Source organism: Osmerus mordax, chromosome 4 (assembly GCF_038355195.1).
Source record: "Osmerus mordax isolate fOsmMor3 chromosome 4, fOsmMor3.pri, whole genome shotgun sequence".
Lineage (NCBI taxonomy): Eukaryota > Metazoa > Chordata > Actinopteri > Osmeriformes > Osmeridae > Osmerus > Osmerus mordax.
The window spans coordinates 11,236,006-11,251,755 of record NC_090053.1 but is presented as its reverse complement, the minus strand read 5'-3'; the positions used below and the strand labels follow the sequence as shown (position 1 = coordinate 11,251,755).

General features: G+C 44.9%; 2 protein-coding genes across 2 annotated transcripts in view; one reads left to right on the top strand and one right to left on the bottom strand.

Moving 5' to 3' along the window:
- The first annotated feature begins 193 nt into the window (after positions 1–193).
- Positions 194–2,140, top strand: pgpep1l (pyroglutamyl-peptidase I like). Its single transcript, XM_067235030.1, has 5 exons — positions 194–934; positions 1,062–1,114; positions 1,213–1,329; positions 1,485–1,711; positions 1,818–2,140. Exons 1-5 carry the CDS (start codon positions 901–903, stop codon positions 2,098–2,100), a joined length of 714 nt encoding a protein of 237 aa, XP_067091131.1. The 5' UTR covers positions 194–900; the 3' UTR covers positions 2,101–2,140.
- A 2,483-nt stretch (positions 2,141–4,623) lies between these two features.
- igf1ra (insulin-like growth factor 1a receptor) overlaps positions 4,624–15,750 on the bottom strand; it is a 69,043-nt gene continuing 57,916 nt past the window's right edge. Inside the window, exons 11-21 of the mRNA XM_067233883.1 lie at positions 14,678–14,955; positions 14,402–14,544; positions 14,136–14,298; positions 13,937–14,039; positions 13,726–13,796; positions 13,378–13,607; positions 12,755–12,859; positions 11,623–11,782; positions 11,264–11,393; positions 9,938–10,072; positions 4,624–7,882 (exon numbers count right to left, since the gene is read on the bottom strand). Of these exons, the coding sequence (XP_067089984.1) occupies positions 7,354–7,882; positions 9,938–10,072; positions 11,264–11,393; positions 11,623–11,782; positions 12,755–12,859; positions 13,378–13,607; positions 13,726–13,796; positions 13,937–14,039; positions 14,136–14,298; positions 14,402–14,544; positions 14,678–14,955 (2,047 nt within the window). The 3' untranslated portion in view covers positions 4,624–7,353. The remainder of the gene's footprint in view (positions 7,883–9,937; positions 10,073–11,263; positions 11,394–11,622; positions 11,783–12,754; positions 12,860–13,377; positions 13,608–13,725; positions 13,797–13,936; positions 14,040–14,135; positions 14,299–14,401; positions 14,545–14,677; positions 14,956–15,750) is intronic.

The window sequence follows — 15,750 nt, the reverse complement described above, 5'->3', positions numbered from 1 at the left end:
GTCTATAAGCAGAGCTGTGAAGCGACTGTTTGCTCGGATATGAGGCTTGCTTCACTGGCTTGATTTAACAAGTGCTGAAGGTGGGCGGGGTCCAGATTATCTGTTCAAGCGGGACACTTTTTAATGTTGGAGACGGGAAGACATATGATATAGCTCCCCCTCCTGGGGAGCGATTAGTGATGCATGTTTGATAGCCTGGCTGCCAGCCCAACTTCGTCCCGCCCACAAAAAAATGTGGTCGGGAAGTTGGGTCTGGAGGGTCTCGTATTGGGAACAACTACAGAAAACCAGAATCTGGGCGGACCAATGAAATTGCCAGGGCGGGCTTTATACGATGATGGACAGATGATCAACAGTAACGTAATCACCCACTTCTCAAAAGAGCGCTTAAGTTGAATTCGTTTTGAACAAACATGGCTACCGCTGGAGATCTGGGATGTTATGATTCTGCCATCGAGTCTGTTTTAGAAGACATCGACAGCGCATTAATTTTGAAAGAGGAACAGAGAAACGCAATCAAGGCATTTGTCGATGGAAAATATGTTCTTGCCGTCCTTCCTACGGGATTCGGTCAAAGTTAACATACTACGTTGCTCTGATTGGTTGTAGATCTATCCAATTGAGCGAAGAGGCATTTGTTTTCCAGGTTCGTTTGAAACACGCCCCATAGTCACAGCCCAACGGAGAGTTCTCAGACTCATATTCTGACTAGAATTATGAGTATGACAACGTCAGGCTACATGTTTGATGGTGCCGGACACAAATAAGGCACCATACGGAGCTTGCAGATAGAGTTACGACATAAATAAGTAGGCAAATTGTTCATTTAACTTTCGGGGATTGAACGAATTGCCAAGACAAGACTGGGTTTACGTTTTGCCAACGTGCTTAGATGGAGTTATGGATACAGACGAAGCTGTGGTCGTTGTAACAGGTCGGTTCGCCAAAATAAGAAAACGGTTTGTCGTCAGTCAGGGTGTTTTTCAATCATTTCTAAATTCGGGACTGTTTTGGTATTATCTTCTACCATTAATTGCACATTAAATTAATGCATTGAACAGGGTTCGGACCTTTCAGACAGTACTTAGACAATCCAAGTTGGAAAGCTGCACAGGTAGGCCTACAGCCTCACTAGATCGATTATTCTCAAGGTCAGCCCTCAATGAAATTGAACAGCAATTACATGTGATTTTCGTTTTGAGTTTCTTCTAGGGCTTAAAGCTGGTTGGATTGGGAGAGGGTGTAAAGGTCGTCATCAGAGAGTTACCAGTGGCCTACAACAGAGCACATCAGGTCATAGTTGACTTATGGAAAACCCTAAATCCAAAGGTAGCTATACTATATGCTTAATTACTATTAGTAAACTATAGTATCCTAACAAAACATATTATATCACTCAACTATCCAAGTCTATGCTCTGCAGGCCTACATTATATTTTGGCAGCTGCTGTTATATTATCATAGCATCCTCTGTATGACTCTAGTTTGCCATACATCTTGGGATTGCCACTGGATGTAGAGGCATTTTACTGGAGCAGACTGGGAAGAACCATGGTTACAGTGATAGAGATGTGTGTGGCTCCTGTCCTGTGAATCAGAATTGCATTGATGGAGGACCAGCTAAACTGGACTCCATTGTTGACATGAGGGCCCTCTCAAAACAACTGAAAAAAGCAGGGAAGGATATAACTTACTCAAGAGATGCTGGGAGGTAGGTCTCCACCTCTTGTAATTGTGACAGTCAAACAGCTTTATATGATTTTGTCAAAGACCACATTCAAAGCTTTAGTTTGGGGCATTCTCCCTCTCTCTCTCAGGTACCTGTGTGATTACGTGTACTACTGCTCTTTGTTCCATGGTCGGGGAAGGGCAGTCTTCATCCATGTGCCTGCCTCTGGCAGCCTGAGCTCTCCTGACAGACTGGTGCCTCTGCTGCAGATCATTATCCAGACCCTGCTGCTCCAAAAGGTGGACAGATGCTCTCCTTCATACTCATTTCTCTCAACCTCCTCCAGCCCTTCTTCCGCCATTACTTTCTCATCCAGCTCCTCTTCCTTCTCCTCTCAGATCAATGAAAACACTGGTACTGTGCTGCAGTAACTCGCAGTGGATTAAAGAATCCCTAAGGCGTTGGCATGTATTTTTGTGTTTGTATTTCCTTTTAAAAAGATCAAAAGAAGATAGAAGAGTTACGTTGACAAGAAGGTGTAGCTCAATGGTAGAGCATTCGAATGCAGATTAAAAGGTCCCCTCTACATTGCTCTGAATACAAGTTTCTTGTAAATTACCGTAATACACTACATTACTCACTACATTACTTATAAAGCATTGGTCTACTTGAGAACCACAGAAGAGGAAACAGGCCAGTGGTAATGTGTTCAGTGCCATCTAGTCTGACATGATAAAAAGTCATATTTCTAATTTACTTTTTTCTTCCAAATTTAAGACAAAATGAAAATACAAGAGGTTTTCAGATACACATTAAGAGAATGGCATTTCAAAATTTCACCATTTCTATTGTACGTGTGAAAAACCAAGAGGCATCAGACATGGTCCTTGCATGAAGATAATAGTGTATCTAATAATATTAGATAATAATGATACCGATCAACCTCAAGCTCATTATTGCAATTTCAATGCTTCAATGCAGCCTCTAAAAACCTGAGGATGGTATATAGAACATTCTAAGAAAGTAACATTAACCATCAAAATTCAAATGAATCATCAGTTAACCTATATTGCAATCAAGCAAAAAAACTACCAGTTCTATTCATCTATGAATTCTAGGCATGTCATTCACTGCTTGCCATGACTTCCCATAATCTACTGGTCATTCCTATCATATTTTCCAGGTGTTGGAGTTGTGTTAGTCGGACTGGTGAAGAAGAAACCATGGTAGTGTTTCATGAAAACTAATATGGACTTCTCAACAGGCCAACACACTCTGTTCTGATGAGTGGCAGAATCAATATTTTATAATTACTGACAACAAAATAATACATACACATGTACAGTACATATTATTAGTATAAGTGTCTGCACTGCCTGTTTAATATCTGATTTTATCTGTTTATTTAGTTGTTTTGTGCCCAACCAGCCTTATAAAAGTTGTAATGTTTCAACATGTTTCCTGATAAAACTAGACAAACTTATTTGTCTCTTCTAATCAGATGGATAATACCATTATGAAAATCTGCAAGCTCTAAATGCTACTGTGTCACAATTGAGTTGACCACTGCCTAAACCTAGAGGTGTACACACTCGTTAAAACTGAATTACTGTCAGTAGCAGTATTGAGGGACAGAGAGAGAAAGATCAAATGATGGTGAGGATGGTGAAAATGTACAGAGTGTAGAAAAATATCCTTACTGAGGTGCAAATTGTACTGGTACCAAGAAGTGAATTGGTAATTCACTTATAGTGTGTGTGTGGACGCTGGATATATCATATGTTGTGGTGGTTCATAACAAGGGTGGTCACTAGGAGCAGAAAAATCCAGGATGGACACATTCACCGTAGAGAACAGAAATGGACACTCTTGGGCTGTAAGGAGGAGAGGTTGCAGGTGATGGCTGGCTACAGATTCAGTCTGCTGTTTGTTTGCACTGGGACATACACTGATTGTGTGTGTTGTCATGACCATTCATCTTTTTCCACACACTGCCTAAGAGGAGCCCCATTAAAACCACCCTCGTGTAGTTCTTCGAGTCCATATAGACCTGGCAACTGTCAAGCCCACATGAAACTCAAACCTTCATTTCCCATAGTTCCATAAAAAACAAGCTATTACTTGCTTGAGGCGTCTCATTTCCACTGAAAACTGTCTGTGCTGTGCTGTCGGTGTAGTGTGATGTTCTCTGGTGAAGCAAAGAGCAAACTGAGGTGATGTTTCCCATTACTATAGTATATGAGAGAGGGTTGCACTGAGACACATGCAGTTACTATATCCTCTGGGGCTGCTGCACCTTTGATGCAGGAAATCAAGATACCTTCCAGCTACAACAGTGCATCTCCTCCTTGTCAGCTGCACGATCTGAGGAATCTAGTGTTGTAGAGAGAGCGAGAGAGAGAGCAAACTTCAGTTTGCAGGGGTGTGGAGATGACGGAGTGACGATGCTGTGCCATGATGTCATGGGATGCATTGTAACCCCACCAAACAGCCTTGAGTTATTGTACTGCCAAACCTCCAATCAGTTGGTCTGTTGGCTTGTTGTACAGGAGGGTGTGTTGTTTCTGTAATCAGTGGCAGTACATCCCGATTATCTTCTTAGTAGTAAACATCTATTGCACCAAACCTGTCATGCGATGCCACATTATCCTTTAGCATCTGTTTTACTTTCTTACTACTTCCTTCATCTTGTCTGGATAACATCATTAAACAAGGGGCATACTGTAAGTCAATATGGATCTTAGAGCAGGATGTAATCTAAATACATCCCATATTCTCTCACTCCCAGGTTTGTGTGGTGACATACTGTACTTTAGTTGTGAGGTCTATCCAGCTCCATAGATTTGTGAGGTTAACTTATATAGATTGATCTTTTTTCTTTCTCAGATATAAAAATAGAGAGATAGATATTTGAAGAATAACAGAAAAGTACCCCAGTCAGACACCAAAGAAAATAGATAGAAAAAAACATCTTTATACCGAATCATGGGGCATTTATACAGTGATTTAAACTGATATCACCAAAGGAAAATAAAAAATAAATAACACTCCTACAGAAATAGCCTTCGAAGAAGGAAAAAGAAATAACCAAGCAACATTTTCAAAAGATGAGGAAAAAAATCCTTCAAGAACACTTCCTCTAATGAGCCCCCATGTAAGACCTTCTCCATTTACATTAAAAGATGACCACCTTCTGGATTTGAACCCATCATATTTGGTTTGCAGATGCAATGTTCTATGAGAAAACTACAGGACCAGGTTGCACTCAAAAAATGCATACCTCTACAGAAATGCAGAAGTTGCATCATATTGCGCATGAAAGCTTCAACACAAAATCGAACTATGATTTCAGATAAGTTTCATGTGCGAGGATGGAGAGTGGTGGGAATAATTAAGGCAAAAGAGAAAACCCAATTAGCCCTATAGATTGAGAGGCAGGAAAATGGATGGGTTAGAAAATCCAGATTCAGTAGAACTACGACAGCCTGGGTCACTAGCCCTAGCCCTACAGAATGAGGCACTGGGCCTCATATACTGAGCCAGGTATACTGTACATGTCTATATGGGTCTAGGGGGAAAGGGGGGGGGGTGATGATGGACTAGACAGAATAGAGAGGTAACAGGTGAAACAGAAGACAGTCATGAAGAAAACATATGGAGAAAGTCAAATCTTTACTTTAACCTGAGATTGAGTGGCACCTAGGGGCCAACACTAGGTGCAGTGCTAGACAACTACAGAAGGGTGCCAGAAAACACACTCACACTTAGAACTAAGGTGTCCATTCCAAATAATAATAATAACAATAAAAATATTAATATAGAAATCTACAAAAAACTGAATCAAGATGAAAACATTTGGTAAAAAAGTAAAAGGCAATGGACAATTTAGTTGTACAAACAACATTCTGGGGTAAAGAAAACATTATAATTTCAGATCTAATTGATCATTTTTGTTGCTAATAGTCTGAATCATTAGAAGTGGACTGTAGTGGAGATATTGTATACATACAGTATATACTGAATATATATATAATCCAAAACAGAAACAGAATGAAATAGCAGCTTTGTTCTGTACAGACATAGAGGCAAACATCTGAACCATAAAAAAGTTAGAAAAGTGTCAAACCAATGATGTGTGAAAATTTGTCTACGGTCTAACATACAACTGTAAGACCTTTATAATATATGAATCATAGAGAGAGTACACAATGCATCACCTGTCTTCAGCAGACATTATGTTCACGAGGAGTTCTGCCTCTGAATCAGGGCTGATCCAGTACCTTGGATCTGCATTGATGCGCCATGTCCTTTTCTTTTGTTTTGCTTTGAAAAGCAATGTCTCTGTTGGTAGTGTTTAGGTAGTGTTTATCTCTCAGATATAACACACGTTAAAAGACGACAAATAAGGGCTTTGATTTTAACATTAAACATAGAGGAAATAAATGCAAAATAGTTTACAATTTCATGGTGATTTTGAGGAGAAATACATTTTAAATTATTAGCAATAAGAAAATTATAATGTTTGACATACCCTCCATTTCCAATTGAGAGGACAAACTAAGCGCAAGAGAGAGATAGAGTAAAAGGTTTGATTTGGCAAAAGTTTGGCAAATACACAATATCCCCTTTTTTATTTCTAACCAATCCTAAGAGGATCTACCCCAAACCATAGGATATTGTCAGACAAATCAGCATTGAGGAGAGTCCAGAATTATTCAATGAGGAGTCTTTACATCTAGTCTGATGTGTGGAGGGGAATGAGACTGATGGAACATTTTGGAAAATAAGTTATCCCATAGGGTGAGAGAACCATGTGCATATATGGAAATACAGCCACACTTAAAGCTGCAATAGGTAAATTTATGAAATAAATTAAAAAATCAAAAACAGTGCCTCCAATTTTTGTCTGAAATTCCATGCTTTCCTTTGATTGACAGTGGTTTCACAAAATAAGCCAAGGTGGAAGGCCCGCTTCACTGCAGGCGATTGGCTGGAAAAGGTTTGCTGAAACATAATTGGCTGGAAAGTTGCGTGCCAATCCCCAAAAAATTAAATTGACACTGGCACTGAGCTGTCTGTGTTGCTAAATAACTCTCAGAGGGCCTCATTAGCTTTCACAACATGTTTTTAGGAGACAAAACATACCTTTTTTTTACAGAAAAAAACTTACCTATTGTACCTTTAAATATATAGTATATATTCTCTTAAAATTATTAAAAGTGCTCTTCTGTTGGATTTGCTGGCAGATATGCAAAAAGATATTTATTTAAGTCCTTGTCTTTAAGGAAATCTAGTGAGGCTGTATTGTTTTCCATCTAGAAGGATGTCTTAGAAAAGAAACCAACCATGCTAAATGCAGGTTTTGGACAAGGAGGTATCCTCAGATCTCCTCAGCATGGGGGCAAGCCACCAGACTGCGACTGTAATTAACCATCATCAACCAGCAATCTTCAGTCATCTCTTTGATAATACGATCATTAGGAAATGAGGACCATCTACTGCGGTGCAGTAGGAGAATGTCTGTAACTTAATCACTCATCCACCCATTCCCCACCCCCCCCACACACTAAAGCTCCAGGGGGAGGTGGGGGTTATACTACCCTGTTTGAGAAGTGGAGGGGAGGAGGGATTGGTGATCAGCCCCCCCCCCCACCCCATAATGAGGGGGAGGGGGGGGGTCAAGATCAGCAGGCCGATGACTGGGGCAGGGGCAGAGCCCGTTCATTCCTTCGCCCACCGTTCATGTGTGCGTAGGGCTGTGTCTCGTCAAAGTTGGGCCTCAGCATCACCACTGGTCCATTGGCCGACACCTGTCCTGAGGGCTTGTCCAAGGCTAGACCTGGGGGGGTCGAGGCTGATGCTGGAGAGGCTGGAGTGGGGGAGGAGGGGTGAGCGGCTGGTCCTAGCAGCGGGGTACTGGGGCCTTGCATGGGGGACAACTGCTGGGTGGAAGGGGGTGTTGTGGTTCCCTGGGCCGCCGGGGAGGCCACAGCAGAGGGTTGTCTGGTGGTGGCAGGATCCAGGGGAACGTTCTCCATGTTCTCCACCTCCATGTCCAGCTCTTCTGTGTCCGGGGGCTTGTTCTCCTCGCTGAAGAAGAAGCTCATCTCCCTGAACGGAGGATCCAGCTCATCCTTTAGGCTGTTGATGATCTCCAGGAAAGATGGACGCATCTTGGGGTTGTACTGCCAGCACATCCGCATCAACTCAAACCTATGAGGGACACACAGTTGTTAGACAGATATCACGACTTCCCCAATCCTCCAGATTTACAGAATTACGTTGAAATGGTCATCTCTTCACATATGCCAGGATTCTGGCATCTTCAGCCATCCCTGTGTGTCATGCATCCTGGTACCAGCAGGTGGCGGTGTGCGACAGTGTAATACTTGTTTACTGTCTCCATTTCCTTCAACGCCAATGGAGTTGGTGTGTATGGTGACACAGCAGCTTCAGACTGAGCATAACAACAACCTCATAATGAATCAGCTCCTTCAGCCTAGTGTAGATCCGTATGGTAAGAGGACAGTAAATCATAGATGAGAGCACGCTGTGCCAGGCCAACAGAGAGAGGGAAAAAGTCAGAAAAACATCGTAAAAGAGAAGAATTATTACAGCTTGGTGAAGCGCTACACCACACACCAAAGCTTCAATTATACACAAACAAGCTATGAATACCTCTAGGGCCTGGTGACATAAACACCTCCGCCATGTCTTTCTCACAGTCACTGTGGGCCTCCTCCCTCCCTGCCTGACTCCAGACAGGCCTCAACAGCAAACCAGCGTGGGTTTATAAACCAAGCATCTTGCTCTGCAATTCTTCCCAGCAGAAGGGATGTTGGTGGTTTGTTTTTCAGCCTGGCTGTGCGTGTGTGTGTGTGTGTGTGTGCGTCAAAGTAGGTTCTCCTTTCAGACTAGAGACTATAGGGATTATTCTGTGAAGGGACCTGATGTTATCGGTGTATCCGTCTATGTGAAGTGTAAGTCTCCCCACCCCTATCAACCTTCAGGGGCTGTTTCCTTCTTTCTTTATGAAACTCTAGTCAGAACATCAAGAAACGCGCTCCCTCAGTCAGTGCGACCTGACCGTGAGAAACGACAGAGACAGGAGGGCTGTTTCAGAGCTTTCCAAATGTGACTCATCCTTTTCCTCCAAGTATTCTCTCCTCGTCCTCTCCCCCTGTCCCTCCTCTCTCCAGCTACGGTAACTACAGCAGCGCTGACCTCTGTAGAAGTCTCCGGAACTCTCCGCTGACGCCATACAGGAGAGCAACCATCAGCGGGCGGCAGCCTAGCCTCCTTCCTCACATGCAGCTCAAAGCCCCTCAGAGCTCACTGTAACACAATCCAAACACTCCCGCAATCAGGGAACCACTGCTCAGCTGCCATAGAAACCAGGGGTTTGTGTCTGCATAACACTCTCCCTCTCTCTCCCTCCGTCCTTCTCTCTCCAGCTCTAAGGTGAGCTCAGCCATGGAGAGAAGAGAGAGAGACAGAATGCTTTCTCATTGAGGTCACAGAAAGAGAGAGAGAGAGAGAAAGAGTGAGAGGGAATAAAGAGGAGAGGAGAAAATCATGTACGCTTGCAGCACAGCAGGCCTCCTAACATGAGAGAGAGAGGCCGTTCTGTTGTACGTTCTCAGACAGGCTGACTGACTTCATTATTGGTAGAACCCCCCTCTGTCTCTCTCTTTCTCAATCTCTTGCACGCTCTTTCACCATACCTGTCTCTCTCTCTCGCTCTCTCTCTCTCTTTCTGTGGGAGAGGAGACAGTTCATTAAGAGGCTTGTGAACAGACAGACAGTGATATGCCCCCTTCGTGCCCTCTGTTCCAGGCCGGAATGAGGAGCATCTTTCACACACGGGACCACGGAATCCCTTCTATGGTCCTCAGTTTACTGCTGAAGAGGGAGCCCCGTGCCAGGCCAGCAGAGCGGGGGGGGGGGCTCATGATGTCACCGCACTCCATTTAATCCTTGACGTAAATGTCACCAGTCAAGCCCTGGCTCGGCTCACCACGAGCACACCGATCACATGACAGAATACGTACATTCAGCCTGGACTGGAAACAGAAGCCGAGGCAATGCTGGGGCTCTGCTCGTCACCATGACACCACGGCGATAGAGTAACGAACGCAAAAAAAAACAAAAACAACTTGAGCAAGCCTGAGGGAGGGAGTCGTGGAGGTGAAAGATACCCTCAAGTGTAGCCGGAGTAGTTTGGGTGAATGTGAAGGGTGAAGGATTCGGGCAGACAGCAGAACTTACAGCATGTCAGGGCAGTTGTCAGACTTGTCCAGGAGCCCTCCCTCCATGACGAAGCGCAGCACCTGCTCGTTGGACATGCCCTGATACGGCTGCTCTGCTAGGGTGGCGATCTCCCACAGAACCACCCCGAACGACCTGCAGGGAGAGACAGAGAGGCCCTGTTAAACACATGTATTTTGCGCGCCCAAACACACAGGTATGCACGCGCAAAGGCGTGCACACTCACTCGCATTTGAACTGTTGTCTCAGGACTGTGAAACTACACTCTGTACTGCTCGTAAATCCATGTTAAATCATACAGACCCTGAAGGGTGTAAAAGGAGACTCATGGCTTTGAACAAGTGTGCTGCCTTATGAGGGATTGCGTAATATCTGCCCCCCGAAGTAAATGATGCATGATGCCAAAGAACATAATGTTCATTTGATGGACTTTGCTGTCGCACTGCTTTGAGCGTGTGGCATTATTATACATGCCCTTTTGTAGTACAACATTGAGACCACCATGCAACCACACAAAAAAAAAAAAAAAACCTTGACGGCAAAAAAACTATGAGTGCAATGTTTAGAGTATTTGCAAGCTCTCTCTCGTAATATTTCTGCTGGCACAGCATCAAAGACAGCATTCAACCTGAAGAAATAACACCTCCCGAAAAAAGACAAATACAAGAATGACTAGTATCTCATAGTCCAGAAACGGGAATGTGTTGATGGACAAGGCCATATTGGAGTCAGGCAGCTTCTCTATTTAAACAAATACGAACACCTACTGCTCAGGATCACAGGAGCCCAGGATGGGTTCCCACAATGCTCGTGTTCATCTGGGGAACTTCAAAGAGGGAGATATGGAGTGTGGCGTGGAGGTGGGTTTCTGCTGGCAATCTAACCCCTCATTTGAAAACATCTGGAGCAGTTTAAGTGTGCTTGTAGGGACCGACCCGTGGGACACTTTCGATTGGGAAACAAAACTAGAGACCAAGTAAACGACTATGGTTCTCCGCTCCAGAACATTCCTGACACTTGGGGTGGAGCCTCGACATCCGGACACAATCTGTGTTCCTGTGAAGACGTTTTGCAAGAATAGGGCTTCTCTCGATCGCCCTACTGTATCTACAACATTATTATTGATTTCACTGATGCACATTTCCATTACATGCATACACACGCCGTCAAACTAATTGTACGTTTGTGTGCATGTGCCTACACACATTGTCAAACTGCGTGCGTGTTTGTGTCTACACGCGTTGTCAAACTGTGTGTGTGTCTGCCTTCACGCGTTGTCAAACTGTGTGCGGTGTGTGTTTGTGTGTGTATCAGATATCCTCTCACCAGACGTCAGAGTTTGTGGTGAACACGCCGTCTTTAAGCGACTCTGGGGACATCCAGCGGACTGGGAGGAGGCCCTTCCCTCCTTTCCTGTAGTAGTCTGTCTCGTAGATGTCTCTGGTCATGCCAAAGTCTGAAGACAAGACAAGAGGAGCAGGGCTTTAGGGGCAGACAACAGATCTCCTCTATACGAGGGAGACGGTCCCTGGAGGACTCTTCCATTCACTTCTCATCCATATCTGGACTCATCCATACCACCCTCCCAAAGCATCCAGCAATCTCCGAAGACTTGCTCTGGAGTTCCGCCGAGACAGCTTAGCATTAAACAGACAGGCTAAGAGGGTGTTTTTTAGATCTCTCACCTCCGATCTTGACGGTAAAGTCCTCCGCCACCATGCAGTTCCTGGCAGCCAGGTCTCTGTGGACAAACTTGTTGGCGTTGAGGTATGCCATGCCGTCCGCAATCTCCCCTGCCATCTGAATCATCTTCTTCAGCGGAGGCAAGACCTGACTCACAGAGTCCTGGTGTAAAGAGTGAGCACAGGCAGCCTATTCAGTCTGTGATTGCGTGTGTGTGTACGTACTGTAGGAGACCAGCAGCTCCATCTTGCTCTCTTTACTCCCACAGCTGTCAAAGAGTGAATGGTCCTGTCTTTTGATTCTTGCAGACCACCTCAGGCATTTGAGTAGGTGACAGGTTATTTTGAAGAGGGGTTGGGAAAAGTGTCATAAGCGTAGTAGCTAGCAAGCATTGTCTACACTGAATATTGTACCTTTTATATGTTTTTTCTTACTGGTAAATGTTTCAAATAACTTAGATTAGCATTGGACCTTTGCCAGATCAATCGGCTATCAGATCTGATTAGCCCTATGAAACAAACCAAATCAACACTACTCCAAAATAAGGTACTGCAATAAATTAGTGAGGCAGTGTTCGAAGTTGTATAATATTATAGACCACAAAGCTATGCCTTTAATATTAATACATTTTGTGGAGGAGAAATGATTCAATTAAATTATTTTTACTACAGTCTTAATGGGCATAAGCAAGGACAAAAAACATCTATATTTCATCATGTGCATGGATTATGATAAACATGCAGTAGGTCAACAAAAAAACTCACACTTGGCTTGTTTGATTTAGCAAAATAATGATTAGGCAGGTGGTTAGCACATCTTACCCAAATCATTAAGTTATTCCACCAATTGAATTTATTTTCGGCTTCCGGAACAATAGCAAATTTCTGTCCATTTAGCCAGTATCATTGATCACATGACAATAGCGTTCAGACAGCTCCATTTCTTCTGTGTTTCCAAAACACCAACTCAGGGTTCTCAAAGTGAGAGATGGACTGGGTGAGGAATGTGTGGTGGGTCAGTTCAGTGGGTGACCATGCTCTACAGTGTGTGTGAGGTAGAAAGAGAGTGATGGAGGGGACAGAGGGAGACTGAGAAAGAGAGCAGGAGGTGGCTGAACTGGGATGTGGCTCCTACCTCTTTCCGTAGTGAGCGCAGGTGGCTCTTGAGGTCTCCCCGGGTCATCAGCTCCATGATCACCAAGGTGGGTTGTCCCTGAGAGACCACGCCCAGCAACCTCACCTAGGACCAATCACAACACAGCGGAGACATAGTGTCAGGTGAGACTAGGATTTAATCATTTGATTTTCTAAAGTATTGCATTGCATCATTATGATCAGTCAAGACGTATGAGAGATAATATTCTCCTACTCACAAATCTAGTAGCATGACTAAAAACCTTTGAAGAAAGTAAGGAAAAAGTGAAACCTTCACCGATCCAACTGATTTCAAATTGAGCTCAATCGTTAAGTGTGGGCTTGTAAACATCCAGACAGGCTAATAGGTTGTAACAGCTTGTTTCTAAGGGTGTGTTTCCTTAACACTTGCATCTAGCAGTGTTAATGAGAGCTTGGCTATAAGTAAGATGAGGGCCCTCAGGATTATAAAGGGCACAGTATTTCACCTCTAACCTTTGAAATCCCCCTCTCGTCTCCGATCAAAACCTTCTGTTTCGCTACTTTCCTTTCTGCTCAGTGAGACCACAATCCTATGGTTTGACTGACACGGAGCCTAAGCCTTTAGGCATCTGTCTTTCTCACCACATGGTGACAGTTGAATTCCTTCATGACGGACGCCTCGTTGAGGAACTCGATGCGCTCCCTCACGCTGGCAGACTCGTTGACAGTCTTGATGGCCACGCGTGTTTCTGCCTCGTCCTTCACCACGCCCTTGGCCATGCCGTCATAGACCATGCCGAAAGAGCCCTGGCCCAGCTCCTTGTTCATGGTGATTTTCTCCCTGGCCACCTCCCACTCATCCGGCACATACACTGGAGGGGGGAGGAGGAGTCAGAGATACGGTGAGCCACATTGAAAAACTGGCTGGCTGGAGAGTCCATGACAGGATATAAAGGTGGAACAGTGGACAGGTGTGAAGCTCCTCCTTACTCTCAGCTGCGCTGAAGTACTCTGGGTTGACCGAAGCATAGAGAACACCGTTTCCTAGCCTGTCGCTGTTCCTGTTTACACAAAAACAACAAAAAACACAGGTCTGAGCCAACAAGTGTCAAGCAATGTCAATGACTACGATAGCTGTCTGGACAACAAAGGCACGACTGTCGAACGGTCACTGAGGAACAGATGTGTGACCAACACTAACCTCTTCTTGTTGACAAAGTACACGATGGTGATGAGGCTGGCGACCATGACTACCACTAGGATGGGAATGATTATGACCAGGTAGAACACACTGTCGTAGTCCACTGGAAGAGAACGAGAGGACAACCGATTAACCGAGGAGAAAAACATCACTCAGACGGTCATGTTCTTTGTACCAAATTCTTCTTTGCTCTCCTTACTCTTCGGTGGGGGTACATAAAAGAACACCGGCTCTGTCCAGGATCCGTTCCCTGCTAGCGAGGTGGCGCGCATACGGACAGAGTAATTCCCAGAAGCCAGATTGGTGAGGCGAGCTCCTTTAGTGCGGTAGTGCTGGCGCGACACGCATTCGTGTTTCTCAGGCTGGAAAAGACAGGCACCTCATGTCAGTCTGTTTGCCCAGGAGGGGTGAGGGGTAAAGGGGTTAGGCTCTACACGACTGCGGGGAGTTCTGTCCCACACTCACCTCGTTGCCCAACCGGTACTTTATCTCATACATCAGGATGAGGCCGTTGGGTCTGATTGGTTCTGGCCAGCGCAGCACCATCGATCCCGCCACCTTCTCATCCCTCTCCAGGAGCACGAGCCCGGGAATGTCATCCGCTTTTTCTACAGGGGAACACACACAGTCAAAGTGGGTTCTATGTGGGTTGCTTTTCTAAAGGTAGGGCTACATGGTTTCGTGTTAATTGAACCTAAAGGGGCTGTAACGTTTGAAGAAAACATGGACGTCAGGCCCCACCTGCAGGTTTGGTCCTGGAGAAGACAAAGGAAGCAGCGCTGCAGCTGCGCACTTCCTGGTTGCAGGCGTGGACGTCGATGCGGTAGACTGTGAAGGGCTGCAGGTTGGTGATCTCCATGGACTCCGTCCTGGTGCGGTCCTCCATGAAGGGGTACTCTTTCTCGGGGGGCTCCCTGTCCGTCGCGTTGCCTTCCAGGCCTGTGGTGTTGCCCGTCGCGCCGCGAGCCAGTGTTCCGTTGGCCACACCAAACAGCTCCCTGCGCCGGCGCTCTGGAGGTCTGAGAGGGAAGGAGGACAATGTCAGAGTGGTCCATCAGAAGATAGAACTGCTAGGCCAAAGACAGAAGCAAGACAATCCTAGGCCGATAGAAGGGGGATAGAGAGAGAAAGAGAGATACAGAGAGAGAGACACAGAGACAGAGAGAGAAAGACAGAGAAAGAAGGAAAGCTGATAAAGTTCTTGTTGAAGATACGACCGCAGAAGGAAGCAGCTACACAGTTACAATGCCAGCCACCCAAACGCAATGTGCCCTGCAAAATGTGTTACAACACGAAATACTGTATAAACATACCGCACAGCTATAGCCATCAAAACATCATCAACACCAACTGATGCTTATGCCTCCTTCAGAACCTGATTACTGTGTCAATAATACGTACATGTATACATTAATATACACAGTATATAGATAATACATGTACATGGTAGCAATTTTCAATGAGGCAAATATATTTCTTGTTGTAATTTTCCCCATGTACACAACAGTTGGGGAGAGGCAATGCAACGTATATTGAAATTACAGTATGTTGAACTGGGTTGTGTGTGTGTGTCCAGCTGCACTGTTCTTCTCTCTGTGGAGCTGTGTGGTGTGATGAGGTCAGAAGGGTGGGAAAGAGAGGTGGGAGGAGGACAGAGCGCAGAAACACCGTTAACACCCTGACTGGACACACACACAGTCCTACTGACACAGTTGTCCTACATATCCCAGTAGAAAAACGACCACTTGTTCGTCCAGTCAAAGGGCACGACACTTCAGGCAAAAAAAATCAAAAGCCAATTGATACGTGCGCTT